The sequence below is a fragment of the Neovison vison genome, chromosome 5 (genome assembly GCF_020171115.1).
Source record: "Neovison vison isolate M4711 chromosome 5, ASM_NN_V1, whole genome shotgun sequence".
In the NCBI taxonomy this organism is placed as follows: Eukaryota; Metazoa; Chordata; class Mammalia; order Carnivora; family Mustelidae; genus Neogale; species Neogale vison.
Genome location: NC_058095.1, coordinates 64,240,210 through 64,257,078, shown reverse-complemented (window position 1 = coordinate 64,257,078; position 16,869 = coordinate 64,240,210). Strand labels below are relative to the sequence as shown.

General features: G+C 45.5%; 1 protein-coding gene across 4 annotated transcripts in view; it reads left to right on the top strand.

Moving 5' to 3' along the window:
• SPECC1 (sperm antigen with calponin homology and coiled-coil domains 1) overlaps window positions 1–16,869 on the top strand; it is a 281,456-nt gene that overhangs the window by 80,981 nt on the left and 183,606 nt on the right. For 3 of the 4 annotated variants that reach the window (XM_044249204.1, XM_044249203.1, XM_044249207.1), the window contains exons 2-3: window positions 1,683–1,853; window positions 11,790–11,925. In XM_044249204.1, coding sequence (XP_044105139.1) covers window positions 1,707–1,853; window positions 11,790–11,925 — 283 coding nt within the window. In that variant the 5' untranslated portion in view covers window positions 1,683–1,706. The remainder of the gene's footprint in view (window positions 1–1,682; window positions 1,854–11,789; window positions 11,926–16,869) is intronic. The other variant, XM_044249205.1, reaches the window with a different exon arrangement.

The window sequence follows — 16,869 nt, the reverse complement described above, 5'->3', positions numbered from 1 at the left end:
TAAAATAGACGAGAAGTACAACAGAATGAAAAAAAAATCACGATGCCCGGCACCAAGCTGAGACTAATCAGGCTCAGCACAAAATCATAAAACTGAAATCACAGAGACGTTTTCTCAGAGACACTGGAGAGAATGCAGGGCAAAGTCTTTATAAATACATATCCTCACCTGTAGCCACGTTTGCACAGCTGCGGGCACAGCAGCGATGGGCTCCCGGTGGATTCTTGGACACCTGCCATCCCCAGCGACTTGCTGGAAGCAGGAAGAGGCGCTGGCTGGTCCCTGCTGAGAAGCACTGTCAATGGAAATGGTGTCTTCCAGCCGGGACCAGGGAGAGGTCACAGCCTGAGCTAGGCTGCACTGGTGGCCTATTGTTTTTCCAATAGGTGACTAGTGCGGTCTGTTTGGATGCTGGGAGGTGCGGGAGAGGGGGCCCAGAGCTGCTTGGCACTAGCTAGGATCCCTCCCTCGAGGACAGTTCATGAGACCTCCAGGTTCTAGGAGCGTGACCACTGGAATCAGCTGTCTGTCCCCTACTGGTGTTTTTTAAAGTGCATTTTTCCCGTTTGTTTCTTTGAGGGGATGCTGCATTACCTGGGGTTTTGGTATTCTGTGCCACACCTTAGTCATTGCAATACACGAAGGCTGGGGCAGGGCTGGAGATACCATTTCCCTCCTGTGCGGTTGCACAACTGATAGAAGGAACGGGCTCTGGGGGGCGCCTGGGTGGCTCAGTTGGTTAAGCAGCTGCCTTTGGCTCAGGTAGTCCTGAGATCGAGTCCGGCATGGGGCTCCTTGCTCAGCGGGGAGCCTGCTTCTCCCTCTCCCTCTGCCTACTGCTCTGCCTACCTGTGCTCTCTCTCTCTATCTCTCTGTCAAATAAATAAATAGGATCTTAAAAAAAAAAAAGAAAGAAAGAAAGAAAGGAAGGAAATGGGCTCTAAGAGGGCTCTAATGAGAGCCTGACGGCTGATGGCAAGCCCTGGGCGGTCTTCCACACCTCCGTCTGCAGACACTCTCCCCTCGGGGTTTTTAACTGCGGCCTGGTCCTTAGCACGAATTTCTTTCATACAACAGTTTAGACCGGGGGGAACTCTACGTACAGTGTCCGATCGGGCCAATCAAATACGCTCCGTTCACTTTCAAATGGTCCCCATTTTTGCTGTTTTGCTGGAAAGGAAAAGGCTGTGCTTCCGGGAAATCCAATTTTCAAGTAATTCATTTAGATCTATTTGATAATTCCATGGGTTGTGTCCTTGTCAACCCCGAAGCTGCAAGTGTTAAGGACACAGAATGTCTTGACTCAAGCGGCTTCATTTTAAGGGGATAGGTATTTAGTCCACGGACCTAAAGTATAAGAGCAGAGCATAATAATAGTATGTATTCTACCGTATACTGATACAGTAAGACGCTGAACAAGGAGCTGACATTTTGCTGAAAAGCAATGTGAGAGCATCAATGAAATCATGTGTACGTTTCACTAGTTGGTTAAAAGCCATCGTGGACCTGTGCAAAGAAGCCTTTCCTCAAAGATGTCAGCTCCGGAGATAATACTCACTGTCCGCCCAAGGAGAAACCCTCGATCTGATAACCGTGGGAACATGGAGATCGGGGAGGGCTCCGAGATGTGGCTCTGTATGTTCAAGTTGTGGACACATGTTTCTCTTTCCCGTCTCGCGCAGGAAGACGGACTCACCAGAACAAACATGAGGAGCGCAGCCAAGCCCTGGAATCCGGTCCTCAAAGCGGGCAGCCATGGGACAGACAGGGCGCAGCCCCTCCCGGCGGCGCCCTCTGGCATGAAGAGTTCGAAATCTTCTACCTCGCTGGCGTTTGAGTCCCGGCTCAGCAAGGTACAGACCCAAATGCCCCCACGTGGCTGCTGGGCGCCCCTGGGGAGCCCCGGGAGGGAGGACTGAAGAGGGCGGTAAGCAAGACTAGCGGCCTGTCAGGGTCAGGAAAGAGGTTCCCTGGAGGGTCCCATGAGAACCAGCCCATCCAGACCCGAAGGAGCGGAGCAAAGGGTGGAGGGGAGCAAAGGGGCTCCGGTCTTGAGAAAGGAAATGTGCAACATGTTTAACAGAGAAACTAAGATTCCCCTGCCCTGATTGATGTGGACTCCCCCGTTAGAGTTTTGCCCCCGGCACCCTAGCTAATGGGGGTCAGGACCACCAGGGATGTCTCCTCCGACCTGATCATGGAGTTGTCAATTCTCCATCTCATCTCACTTGCCCATCAGTAGCATTAACTTGATTGATTACACCCTCCGTGTGGGAAAACATTCTCTCAGTTTCCTCCTCCCTCCCCGGTGGCCCCTCAGGGTCTCCGCTGCCGGCTCCCACTTATCCTCCAGGTTTCTAATGTCAGGTGGGCCCAGGATACAGATTTGGGGGGAGGGGGTCTCATCTCTTATCTAGCTACTGTGTCAGCCCCAAAGCCACCCTTACCGTCTTGAGATGCGATTCAGAAATTGTATCACCTGCCGACAAGCGTACTCTTGAAAAATCAATATAACACCCTAACTATAAGAGAAAAAGAAGAGGCAATTCATGGTTAATTAAGTAATCTGTGTTTGCATTTGCATGTGCTTGAGCGTGACCACTGACAGACCTGTGGTGCTCCTTAGAGCACCGAGGATGGGGCAGCTGTGTACGAAGTACGTTATTTTTCTCTCTAAAACCAAGGGATGCTCCAGGCTCAGATAATGATGAAAAGGTGCTCCCCCTCTGTGAATGTCTGCAGAATGTGTGAGAACTCTGTGGGATATGGGACCACGTTTGTGCAACCTTGCCACATGTGTTGGAGGGCGTCTGGGTTCTCCATCCTCCCACCCATTAAATATAAGCAGCACCTCCGATCAAGGGGGGTAACTAAACATGCCCTCCCCCAATTTCCAACTTGCTCCCTGAGTGAGGGTCAGCACTGGCTGCGTCGAGAACAGTTGTTCTAGTGTTAGCGGCTGTTGCTGTGAATTTTAATACAGGGAAGGACACTTGAACATGGGTTTGAGCTGCAAGTTCACTTAGGTGCCGATCTTTATAGAACAGTCCTGTAAGGGTATTTTCTCTCCTGATTTTCCTATCATTTTCTTCTCTCTAGTTCACTTTCCTATAGGAACATGGTATGTACTACATGTCACATACAAACAAGGTGTTAATCGACTGTTTATGTTACCTGTAAGGCTTCTGGTCAGTAGTAGGCTATGAATCAAGTTTTGGGGGAGTCCGTAGTCATACCTGGGCTTTTGACTGTGTGGGTCTTGGCACCTCTGTGCTCTTGTTCAAGGGTCGACGGTATGTCATGGGAATGACATACGAATTTGCATCTCCACCCAGGAGCCCTCCAGCTGCCTTTGTGACATCCCCACTTAGATGTCTAAAAGGTACCCAGAGGGGCGCCTGAGGGGCTCAGTCGGTTAAGCGTCTGACTCTTGGTTTCGGCTCAGATCGTGATCTTGGGGTCGTGAGATCAAGCCCGCTGTTGGGCTCTGTGCTCAGCACAGAGTCTGCTTGAGATTCTCTCTCCCTCTGTCCCTCCCCCACTCATGGGTGTGCTCTCTCTCTCTTTCTAAAATAGTCTTTAAAAAATAAAAATAAAGATCAATCAAAGGCAGCTAGAATGTAACAAGTCCAAAACAGACGTCCTTCCTTTCCATCTCACGCCCCCCTGAATCTTCCCCTTTGAGTCATTTCATCTTCTCAGCAGCTCAGGCTAGCGCCACAGCCTTGGGCCCTGCTTTTCTCACATGCCACAGGCCATCAGCAAAACGCCATCACTTCTGCCTTCCAAATCAATGTCAGCTTCAGCCAACGGCCACCACCTGCCTCCCTTGGGATCCCCAGGCTCTTGCTGCCACCTTCCTTGCACAGCCTTCCTGAAGCATCCCCATCCTTTTTTGTCTTTGCACCCCACCTTCTGTTCTCAGCAGAAGCCAGAGTGGTCCTCTCAGCACATTTGTGCCATCACATCTCCACTGAGAAGCCTCTCAGGGCTCCCCATTTCACTCAGGGTGAAAAGCAAAGTCCTTGATAAAGCCGGTGACTCCCGGAGATCCCATCGCCTCTCAGATGTCCTTGCCGTCCCCCCTGCCCTGCTCCCCCTGAGCTCCAGACACACGCTCTCCTGGTGCCCAGTGGCATTGCCCCTCTATGAGCTAGACGCAACCCTGCAGCAGCCTGTTTGCGGCTCCTCTGCCTGGAGCATTCCTCCTCCCCTCACCCCTGCTCCTCTGCCATTTCTTCTTTAAGTCTATACTCAAATGTCACCTTGTTGGAGGTCATCCCTGGTCACTCAGTGGAAAGTGCCCCATGGGCCCCCATGCACCCTCCTTGCTCTCCACTTTCTGGCTCTGTGACTCAGGCAAGCTACGTACTGTCCTGAGCTCTGAGATGAAGGTAATACGTTATTTACCTTGAGGAGTAAATGTGCACAAAGTGCCCTACATACGATTTTGTTTATCATTCCATTATGCTGGACTTGCCCATTATTTCCATGGTTTTTATTTTTATTTTCTTTCACCTGTAGCACATTTGAGAGACTTTTATTTTTTTTAAATTTTACTTATTTGACATAGAGCATGAGGGGGGGGAGCTACAGAGAGGGAGAAGCAGGATCCCCGCAGAGCAGAGAGCCTGACATGGGGCTCTTTACCAGGACCTCACGATCATGACATGAGCCAAAGGCAGATGCTTAACCAACTGAGCCACCTGGGTGCCCCAAGGAGACATTTTTAATAGAGATTTTAAATTAATATGTATGTTTCAGACCATTAGAGCTTCTGGAATCTGTCAAAATGTTTTTGAAAGCAGTGTTTAATAAAAAAGGTTTGAAGGTCAGGCGGGTTTCCTAAGGACAATGAAATGTTGGCTGCTTCTGCCCCTGACAGGTAAATGTTTTTGGAAACTTGTCCCATGGGGAAACTGTCAGGAGAAAAGCAAATATCTATGTTGCCATCTTGATGCTTGGGGTCTCCAGGTCTTACACTATAAAAGAGAAAGCATTCAAGGGAAGGGGTAGCAGAAGGAACCGTACCGAGTCTGTGCCTCTCTGGCCCTCGGCATGTTTCTGCGTTTTGACCAGTTTCCTCTTCCCGCCTCTCGCCGCGTGTAAAGGATTTGCTTCCCCCTGTAGTTTACTATGGAAATGGCAAGCACCCAGAGACGTTGAATGACTGTGACACCCATACACCACCAGCCACCTGGATGCTACAGTTGCCATCTTTACCATATTTGCTTTATAGTAAGTGGATACATATGGCATGGATATATTTGAACTAGTCACAAATAGGAAAATGAGGAATGAGGGGCGAGGAGCCCAGATGGCCCGGAGGATGTCGCTGTGGGTCTTCCATGGGCTGCTCAAGCTCAGCACGGGAACAGAAAGCCCTGGGGTGCTCAGATGCAGACAGGCCACTTCATTCTGGCGATTAGTAAGGTCCACGTCTATGAGTCAGGACCCCCTTCATTGCAAATAGCAAAGCAATGGCTTAAGAACCTTCAACAGAAAAGAAATGGGTTTAGCTTATCTGAGGTTCCCATGTCACTGAGGGTAGAACAAAGGGACAAGTCTGCAGCTCAGAAAGGCCAGGACCAGGGACTGGAACACACCAGAACTCTTTCTCTGTCACTCATCTCTGCTCACCTCTGCCCCACTGCTCCTGCTAACCTCTGGTCTCCTTCGCCTTGTATTACAAAGCATGGCTGCCAGCATGCCCATGCCCCCGACATCCCTTGGAAGACCTGACTGCTTTGCTTACTTCCGATTAGTTCCTTTCCTTTCCTTCTGTTCTGTCTTAAAAAAAAAAAAAAAATCAGGACCACCTGTATGGCTTAGTGGGTTAAAGCCTCTGCCTTGGGCTCAGGTCATGATCTCAGGGTCCTGGGATTGAGCCCTGCATTGGGCTTTCCGCTCAGCAAGGAGCCTGCTTCCTCCTCTCTCTCTCTGCCTCTCTGCCTACTTGTGATCTCTGTCTGTCAAATAAATAAATAAAATCTTTAAAAAAAAATCAGGGGCACCTGGGTGGCTCAGTGGGGAGCGCCTGGGTGGCTCAGTGGGTTAAAGCCTCTGCCTTCGGCTCAGGTCATGATCTCAGGGTCCTAAGATCAAGCCCCACATCAGGCTTTCCGCTCAGTGGGGAGCCTGCTTAGCCCTCTCTCTCTCTCTGCCTGCCTCTCTGCCTCTTTGTCTGTCAAATAAATAAAATAAAATCTTTTAAAAAAGAAAAAAAAACATTGTTATTAAAAAAAAAAATCAAACAACAAGCAAAAAACTCGGAAAAGTCTCTGCTTGGCTAGGCATGAGTCATATACTGCCCCTGACCCTGTGGGTAGGGTGGCTGGGGCTCCCCGCCCTTGGAAAGCAGGGACTTGTGGTTTAAACATGTTCTGCGTGAGGCTTGGAGACCCAGCCAGGCTTACGTAATCATTCTCCAGGAGTGCTCCCCACCTGTGCTGCCTCAAACACTAGCCACCGGCCACCTGTGGCAGTGAACCCCTGAAACGTCAGAATTAAGAGTGCTTTAAGTGTGAAATACACACCCGAGTGTGACGAGTCAGTGCCAAATATATATATAAAATGCCTTATTAATATATTTTACACTAACTGATAATATTTTGAATGTGTTAAGAAAATAAATTCTTTTTTTTTAAAGATTTTATTTATTTGACAGAGATACACAGTGAGAGAGGAAACACAAGCATGGGGAGTGGGAGAGGGAGAAGCAGGTTCACCAGTGAGCAGGGAGCCCAATGTGGGGTCGATCCCAAGACCCTGGGATCATGACCAGAGCTGAAGGCAGACACTTAACGACTGAGCCACCCAGGCGCCCCTAAGAAAATGTATTCTTAACATTAATTTTACCTTTCATCTCACTTTGTTAATAGGGCCCCTAGCCATGCATGGCTGGTGTTACATTTCCACCAACAGTGTTGTGCTAAGCCATTGGTTCTCAGAGTGTGGTCCCCAGGTCAGCAGCAGCAGCAGCAGCAGCAACCAGGAACTTGTTAGAAATGCAGATTCCCGGGCCTCACTCCAGACCTTGGAAATCTGAAACTTGGGGATGGCGGGGGAGGGGAGGCAGATTGGAGGCTGGGGTGTAGGCAGCTGTCTGCATTTTAACAAGCCCTTTGAGGATCCTCGTTCCCCCAAGGTTGAGAGCTGGTGCTCTGACCAAAACACGGTTTCTGCCTTTGAAGATGGGATTAGGATAGGTGTGATTTTAGAAAGCTTCAGATTCCGCTCCTGCCCCATCTTTGTGGAATCGAGAGAAATTTCTTAGCTACATTAATCTGTGAGCTATTTAAACTTTTTCCCCTTTGTAAGCTTTCCTGTGCAGGTGCTCGGCAGCTTAAATATCAGTGAACCGCATTCTTGAAAATGCTTATTAAACATATCAAAGTAACACCCGAAGTGCAAACCTGCCCAGTGATCTTCTGTAACAAACCAGAAATCTCAACGCGTTCAGTGACCAGCCAACGAAGCCCAAAGCACAGGCGTGAATAGAGACAGAACAAGAATCACTGAACCTCCATAGGTCTGTGTGCCTGACGTTGATGTCACGGTCAAAACAGCGTGACAGAGGAAGAGTTTGCTGCAGAGGAAAAGGACCAGCTTTTAGTGTGTGTGTGTTGCCTTCTGAGGGAGCCTCTGAGCAGTAAATCTTTCTCAGATGGGATTCCTTGTGGAAGGTGCCCCCCTCTAAATGTGTTGCAGCTTCCCAAACTCCCATGCTGCATGGGAAGGAGATAGCCTGCTGCTGGCCGGTAGCACATCTGGGGTGTCCTTCTGCCTGGAAGGGGCAGATCACATCTCTATATAACAGAGTGGGACCACAAAGGGGCCCGTCTTCACTGCTTGCTGACTTCCGTCTTCTTGTGGCTTCTGCCTGTCTTCTCACCAAAGACTGTGCTTTTAGGGAAAGGCGGGGTGGGAGGAGCAAGGTCGCCCCCATGGGCCCCACCCCCAGGGAGCGGAGCCTGCAGGTGGGTGGAGGCTGTGGGTGGGACTGCAGAAGGCAGTTTCAGTTAGGGGAGGGTGGGAGGTGCCGAGTAGGGGAAGTGGGAGCGGGTGCGAGCGGTGGGGTTCCCGGGGAGTTGTACTCTTATTTTTGAATTCCCCCCATTCTGGTTTGCAGACGGAGCCTTTGCTTTCCCGGCCTTTGGCTGTGGAGTTTAATTATTCCAAACTCTGCATCAGACTTAACAGATTTTAGTCCTGTGCCAGAATCAGAGAGAGGTCAGCGGAACCAAGTGCTTATCATTTGCATTGCTGCCTTAAAAATTTCTCTTAACCGCAACGATTTCTCTTTTTCATTTGAGGTGGTGTACAGGGAATTTTCAAAATCTAAAATCAGAGCTTCGGATGCTTGGGTGGCTCAGTCGGTTGGGCATCTGCCTTCCACTCAGGTCGTGATCCCAGGGTCCCAGGATTGAACCTGGCATTGGGCTCCCTGCTCAGCGGGGAATCTGCTTCTCCCTCTCCCTGCTGCGTCCCCTACTTGTGCTCTCTCTGTATCTCTCTGTCAAATAAATAAATAAAAATCTTTACTTAAAAAAAAAGAAATAAAGTAATCAGAACTGATTTTCTCTGGGGACCCAGGGAGTCATCTGGGCATGCTTCTAGGCAAAGCGAGTAAAGTTTTGTTTTGTTTTGTTTTTGTTTTTGTTTTTTTAATTTTGTTTTGGAGTTTTTTTGTTTGTTTTTCTCTATTGAGAAAAAGTTGCTGACATCCAGAACTATTGTCCTTTAGTACTAAACACATATTTCACTGGTGACCTGGCAGATAATTTGAGAGGCTGGAGAAATTGGGAGCAGGAACCCTTGTTACTCTGAGACAGGACATAGAGAAACCATAATGGGGCACCTGGAGGCAGGGCAATCCAGTGACTTCCCCCATAACCCAAGTGCTATTTAGTCCTGTTGTTAAACTAGGGCTCTGTGCTATGCGCCAGAAAATATGGTTCTGCTCACTTCTAGTGACTGGAAGTGCATGTAAATCATCCATTTAATATTTGCTCTTTGTTTTTAAATGTCTAAAGACATTGACCAATATTTCTAAGCTACTATGAAGACTTTTGCCATCTTCCTTCTTTTAGAAAGTATGCTATGGGGAGTTGCTATTTCATGAGTAAAGTCTCACAGTAGGATGATGGAGGTGGATAGTGGTGATGGTTGCACAACCATGTGAATGTTGTTTTTTTTTTAAGATTTTATTTATTTATTTCACAGTGATCACAAATAGGCAGAGAGGCAGGCGGGAGGGGGAAGCAGGCTCCCCGCTGAGTGGAGAACCCGATGTGGGGCTCTATTCCAGGACCCTGGGATCATGACCTGAGCTGAAAGCAGAGGCTTTAACCCACTGGGCCACCCAGGCGCCCCCATGTGAATGTATTTAATACCACTGAACTATACACTTAAAATGGCAAATTTGGGGCCCCTGGGTGGCTCAGTTGCTAAGCATCTGCCTTCGGTTCAGGTCATGATCCCAGAGTCCTGGGATCAAGTCCAGTATGGGGCTCCTTGCTCAGCAGGAGACTGCGACTCCCTCTCCCACTCGCCCATCTTGTGTTCCCTCTCTCTCGCTGCATCTCTCTGTCAAATAAATAAAATCTTCTTTTAAAAAAATAAAATAAAATGGCAAATTTTATGTTAGGTATAGTTTACCACAATAAAAAAATTTCTAAAAGAACAATGAGGGGAAAAGGAAAAAAGTAGACTAGCATTTGCAAGGGAACCAGGGCTTCACCCAAATTACAACCCACCCCTCATTTTCCTTTTCTTTTTTGTTGAGGCCAAACATACTTACAACAAAGTATGTGGAGCCGGTTAATCTCGGTCTTAACTGTACAGCTCACTGAATTTTTTTTACATGTGTTTATATCTGTATAACCACCACCAAGGCAAGTATAGAATATTCCAGGGGCGCCTGGGAGTCTCAATTGGTTGAGACTGAGACTTGATTTCAGCTCAGGTCAGGATCTCAAGGTCATGAGGTCAAGCCCCTCATCAGGCTCTGGGCTCATTGTGGACTCTGCTTGAGATCCTCTCTCTCTCCCTCTCCCTCTTCCCCTTCTTCTGATCTTGCCCCCCCAAATAAATAAATAAATCTAAAAAAGAAAAGAAAAGAAAGAAAAAGAAAAGACAGAAAAAGAACATTCTGCACCCCTGGAGGGTTCCTTCTAGTCAGTAACTCCTCCAGAGGTAACCAGTATTTTGACTTCTGTCACCGTCATTTGGTTTTACCCAAATATGGTTATACTCTTTTGTGTCTAGTTTCTTTGACTTAGCATGCCTGTGGGATCCATGCATTTATTAGTGTATCAGTATTTCTCCTCCTCCTCCTTCTTCTTCTTTTACTGTGTAATTTCCATTGTATGCTAAATCATTATTTAATTTGCCCCTTCTGTTGACTGTCATTTGGGTTGTTCTGTTGGGGCTGTTGTAAATCAAGCTGCTGTGAATGTCCCTTTGATGAACCTACATACTCATTTCTCTTGAATACAGAATTAGGAGTGGGCTGGCTAAATCACAGGGTGCAGATATTCTATTTAGTAGATCCTGACAGTTTTACAAAGCATCATACTAGTTCATACTTCTGCCAGCAGAGAGTTCCAGGTGCTTCCCAACCTCACCAACACTTGGTTTCATTTTGTTTTGTTTTGTTTTCTCCTTCAAGCCATTCTGGGGTGTGTGGAGTAATACCCCAAAATCTAAACAATGCAAAAGTGGAAATTTGTGTTTGTGTGCAAATATATAAACACCCAATTGTCAGTAAATGACCCTGAAGTTAGTGCCGCAGTGCGGGGCCGGACTTTGGGCTGTCAGCCCGAGTGGTGGGCAGTCTCCATGGACTTGAGGGCGTTTTCATGCCTTTTCTTCAGATGTCAGATCAATTCAGAATGGTTCCAGGCATCTGCCTGGCTCCAGCCTTTTATTAGTAGTCCTCTTCAGAAATACTCTTCCCAGAAGACTTACCATGATTGCAAAAATGTATTTGCAGTGTTTCTCATGAACCGTGAATGTCATTTACCTGGGCCAGAACTGTGAGCTCGTTGAGGGGCTCCCAACTCTTAGTCTTTAATTCCTTTCAACAAGCATTTGTTACGCTGCTTCCAGGACAGGAAGGAAAGCAGAAAAGGAGCAGAGAGATTCTCCTTTCTCTCTGTCCTCCATTAACAGTGTTCTTCTGGCCTCCAGAAGGTTCCTCTCGTCCCTCTGAACATGTTGTCTGTGTGAAATCTTATACAGAGTGCATGGTGTGTAGCATATGGTATCATCCCTCTCCTTCCTCCATATACATATGTGCGTATATATCTATCTATGTATGTATACATATATACACATATATACATGTCCAGAATTGAGAAATATATTTTTAAGCTGTTTTTTCTTGCCCTTTAATTTTTTGTGCATTACCCTCACCTTGCTTTTTGTGCATCTCACAGTTCTTTCTTCATAGGCTCCCATCTTTAAAAAAAAAACAAAAAAACACCCAAAACAGAAAAGCAGCTTTAAAAAAAAATCTCATTATTTGAAATGTGACATGATGCGTAATATTCATATGCATAATATTCATATATAATATTCTTTGAAACATAGTGGAAGATCATACTGTAAATGATAGACGCAGGTTTATCTAGCTTTGCATTTTTCTGCCGCACACGGTCGTGCTCTGACAAGTGCCTTTACTGCGTCTCAACCACTGGGCAGGTGGTACTGCTTGGTGCTTTCTTGGCTTATAGCACTCCTTACTGACAGTATACGTTCTCCTCCTCTGTCCTTCTGTCTCTTAGCTCAAGAGGGCCAGTAGCGAGGACATGCTCAACAAACCGGGAAGTACCGCCGCTTCCGGGGTGGTTCGACTGAAAAAGACTTCAACAGCTGGAGCCATCTCCGAGCTTGCAGAGAGCCGCCAGCGCAGCAACCCAGGTAGGGAGGACCCAGGTGGGAAGACCCCAGGTGGGAAGGAGCCAGGCAGGAGGGACCCCCAGTGGGAGGGACCTAAGCAGGCCATTCATCTTGGTGATATGAAAACCCTTTTATGATTCCTGCGTCCCTCCCCTCATCAGACTTGTATTACTGGCCACGTGTGTGAGAGAGAGGGGTGCCCGTTCTGGGGTTGTCGTGGTGACAGGTGCGTTGGAGGGAATGAACCCTGTAGAACTCTCGCAGACGTGGGCGTTCGACATCCTTCCTGGATCCTCTGGAAACCTAGAAAAACCCTGTGAATCGCTTAGGCTGTGGTGGCCACCGGAACCGCGAGCTTTCCGTTTCACTGGTTTTCTGAGAATCAGAAAGAAGGGTTTTTAGCCATTGTGTCTGAGTTCAGAGCATGGGAAGCATCGGGAATGTATTTAATTTTCTTTGGGCGCAGGTACATAAGAGAGCTAAGATTTCCATGGTCTGGCTGTTACAGTGCACATCTCCGTGCAAAATTGTCTAAATTGGGAAAATAGCTGAAATACATCATTATTAATTTATAATGGAAGTGAATAGTAGTATACTTACAATTTTTGAATTCTGCATAAAATACCACAATGCAGATTAGCTTTCAAAGGTGTATTTTAATTTACTCAGTTTTCCAAAAAGTTGAATCTATGAAAAGTATATGTGACTTTTTTTTTTTAATGTAAAGACCTCATATTTCTATACAATGGTTGTACTATTTTAAGGACTGGTTTCATACTGAATACAGACATTTGGTTTTAAATATACAACAAATGAAAGTACAGCTTGTTTTTATCACGCCAGCCTAAACGTTAATTCCAAAAGTTAACAGGGCACCACAAAAAAAAAAAAATGACAGAATCCTCTCACTCTCAAATATTGATGTGAAAATGTGGGATCGAAATATTAACAAGTAGAATTCTATAAGAAATTAAAAGAATAATAGTGTAGATTGCAACCAAGTGGATTTATGGTCTCCAAGAGTACGTTATATTTGGGCATTTAGGAATATAATCTATTTTACAACATTACTAGACCAAAGGAGAGCCATTGGTCATCTCCAGAGATGGAAGACATGTTTGGCAAAATTAGCAATCCTTCTGATTTAAAAACAAACTTTTGGTATACTATAAATGTAGGGATCCTTCTCTAGTGGGATTAAGACACATGTATCTCAAGCCACAGCCAGAACTGTCCTCAAGGGTGAAATCCTGGAAGTATTCCCGTTAAAGTCAAGAATGATTCAAGATTGCCTCATTACCACCATCATCCAGATTTTCCTGCAAGTATTAAATCAAGGCAGTGATCCAGGGGAGCTCTAGCTACAGAAGTACTGGAAATGAGGGAACAAAAGTGATGATTTTCTCCAGAGGATAACATTGTATGCTTAGAGAAATGCTTAGAATTTCCTGAAAATTGTATCATTAGAAAAAACCAGAATGTCCTTCAAATCTATTAGATACAGTAGGAGTTCAACTTGTGGTTAGTTGTAGGATATTGAATATAAATAGCTTGCTTTTTTTTTTAAGATTGTATTTATTTATTTGACAGACAGAGATCACAAGTAGGCAGAGAGGCAGGCAGAGAGAGAGGGGGAAGCAGGCTCCTCGCTGAGCAGAGAGCCTGATGCGGGGCTCGATCCCAGGAGCTTGGGATCCACGGGGCTAGATCCCAGAACCCTGGGATCATTACCTGAGCCGAAGGCAGAGGCTTTAACCCACTGAGCCACCCAGGCGCCCCTATGAATAGCTTTCTTATCAGTGACTGGTTAGAGGAGATAAGTAACACAAGAACCAATCCCATTTATAAAGGAATATAAAAGGTGAAGTACTTAGGAATAAACTTAGTATTATAAAAGCCTATATATATTTTTAAAAATCTTAAAACTCTTTGGAAGGACATAAAAGCGTAAATAAGTAGAAGGATATACATGGTGCTTGAATAGGAAGGTCAAATATAATAAAGATTGAATTTCATCAATATTAATTGAATAAGTATAATATCTTAAGTATAATATCTTAAATATAATAACATTATCTTAATTACTCTATGAATTCAGTTTCATCCCAATTAAGATATCAGTGGGAATTGACTGGGAGTGCAAACACTGGTAAAATGATTCTGAGTTTATCTAAAACAGTGGTTCTCGACTGGGGGCCTTCTGTCCTCCACCCTAACCCAAGGAGCAACTGGCAATGTCTGCAGACATTGTTGTCTAAATTAGGGGGGTGCTGCTGACATCTAGTGGGTACAGGTCAGGGATTGCTGATCAACATCCTACAATGCATGGGACAGCCCTCCACAATAAAGAGTTATCCAGCCCAAAATGTTAATAGTGCCTCTGTTGATAAGCTCTGATATAGAAGACAAAATATTCTAGAATAACCAGAAAATTTCTAAAATTTCTTTGTCGAGGGACTTAGTTTAAGCATCTTGGAACTGGAGAATAGATATGCACTTCAGCAGAACAATGGAGAAAGTCCAGATTACACCTAGGGTAGTATAGAGATGGGACAGGATTGGACAAAGTGGCATATTATATCCAGCTAGATAATGCATTGGAAAATAATGACTGATTGGGTCTTTAGGAAAAAATAAAGAAATAAAGCTGGATCTTGATCTTATCCCTCTCCATCAAAATAAGTTCCAGGTGGATTAAAGATTTTGATCTTAAAAAGTTCAACCATAAACATGCAAAGAGAAAACTCAGAGTCAGTTTGTAGTCTTGGCCTTAGAAGGGCCTCTCCAAGTAGAAACAAACACAGCAGCCATGTAAGAAAAGATGAAAAAAAAATCACAATAAATATAAAAAACTGTTTTATAAAAAGTGGGAGTTAATTTGCAATCCATGTAACAGAAGGCATATTTACACAGAGCCTATATAAATCAATAAGAAAAAGAAAACAATGCAATAGAAAAATGGCTAGTTCACTTTAAAGAATAAAGATAGGCACTAGAAAGATGCTCAGTCTCACCTAGAGGTAAAGAAATGTAACAAAACAAGAATTGATGTGCTCTTTCCTCTCACTGATGAGGAAATATGAAAGGCATTTCTGGTGTTATCAAGGGTACAAGGAGCAGGACCCTACCTATAGTTGATATACAAGGGTGGTTTGATAATATCTGTCTACATTTGAAATGCGTATAACCTTCCACCAAGTATCTCCTTGGCATTTAATATTACTGATTTACTTGAAAAAAGATGGCAGTAAATATGGACAGTTGAAGCATTATTATAATAGTAAAATACTGGGCACAGGTGTCTATCAGTACAGAACTGATTACATAAGCGATTTTCACCCAATGGAATAGTATTCAGCCATGAAAATGGACACAGTAGGTTTGTATGTACAAATAGGGAAAGATCAAAATACGTTATAAAGTGGGGAAAGGAACATGGTGCTTATGGTATGACCTTGTATGCTTTGATTTTTTTAAAAGTATACATTAATTTAATATTTGAAATCATAACTTTCTTTGTGGAGGGATTAAAAGTGGTTATCTTTGAGGAGTTGCCAGAATTGGGTGGGGGAAAGAGACTTCATACTAGATCTTTCTATACTGTTTGAAATTTTTTAAACATATACATACAATGCTTTAAAAATTAAAAACAGGATATGGGGGCCCTGGGTAGCTCAGTGGGTTGAGCTGCTGCCTTCGGCTCAGGTCATGATCTCAGAGTCCTGGGATCGAGCCCCACATCAGGCTCTCTAAACTGTAATGGCCTATTGGGCTGCTAAGGTGCAGTTGTTATTCCTATAGTCCCCATTCGGATGCAGTACACTCCCTACTTTACTCCAATGAAATTATGTCCTTTGAATTAATACAGTTGAATTTGAAAATTACATTTTGTCACTGGAAACTTACTTTTGAATGTAGGCAGTCCTGAGCAATTTTTTAATCAGCTTTTGGACAGCTGCCGCTCTTGGCATTTGTCCCGTGTCCCCAAATTGCTTCATTCATGGCAAATCCAGACCCATGCATTTGCCTGTGAGCCAGCCGTGGGGCTGCATGGGAATGGTGCCCGTCAGCCAGTGATTCTGGGCTGGAGGGTCTACCCCTGCGGGGCCTAGTAGTGCGAGGTGGTCATTCGAATATGGGATCACATTTTTTTGTTTTTACACACATGAGAAACAGGGAAACGAAAGTGCTGGTACGGTAATAGGTGTGGGTTTTTACATCTCAGTACCATGGAGACAAAGATGGGAACGATTTGGTGTATCAGAAATGGCAGCCGCATTGGATGCCAGACTTTACTGGACTTCCATCAGTTCTCTATACGTTGAGTACTAAAGAAAAAGAACTAAAGAAAGGCCAGATGAGTTTGACTTTGTAACTCCCATGCCCACCCAATGCTTCCACATCCAGCATCCTCTCCTGCTGGTTTTCTAGATCAATATAGTCAACCTGTCTGCGTTACAGCCCAGAGACACTCTTCCTTTTCTCCCTCTGGTGCTCTTTGTGTATATCTCATCTTACCCTATAGGAATAGATTTAGAGAAGGGAGTGGTTCCTTGTCTGTGGGCGGCTGCCCTCCCTGCTTACCCAGTGGACAGCTCATCCCAGGGTCCCAGGAAATATGAGCACCCACAAAACTACAAAGGAATCCAGCCACTAGGTGGCAGCCTTGTCAAAAGTCCGCTGTGCCCTTCGGCTCTGAGCCTGGGTTTCTGAGCACCCGGGTAACTACCGGACTTGAGAAAACAGCCCTCCTTTTGGTCATTCATTAATTCAGCAGATATTTCTGAGTGCTTTCTATGTGCCCAGCACTGTTCTAGGGAAAAGGACAGAGATGCCTGTGTCCATGGAGTCACATAGGACGTGGAGGAGGTGATGACGTCAGCTGGGTAGAAAGGGGTGACCCATCCAAGAACAGCAAGAGGCTGCTGTGGCTGGAGCCCCATGAGCGAGGACAGCCCCATGAGC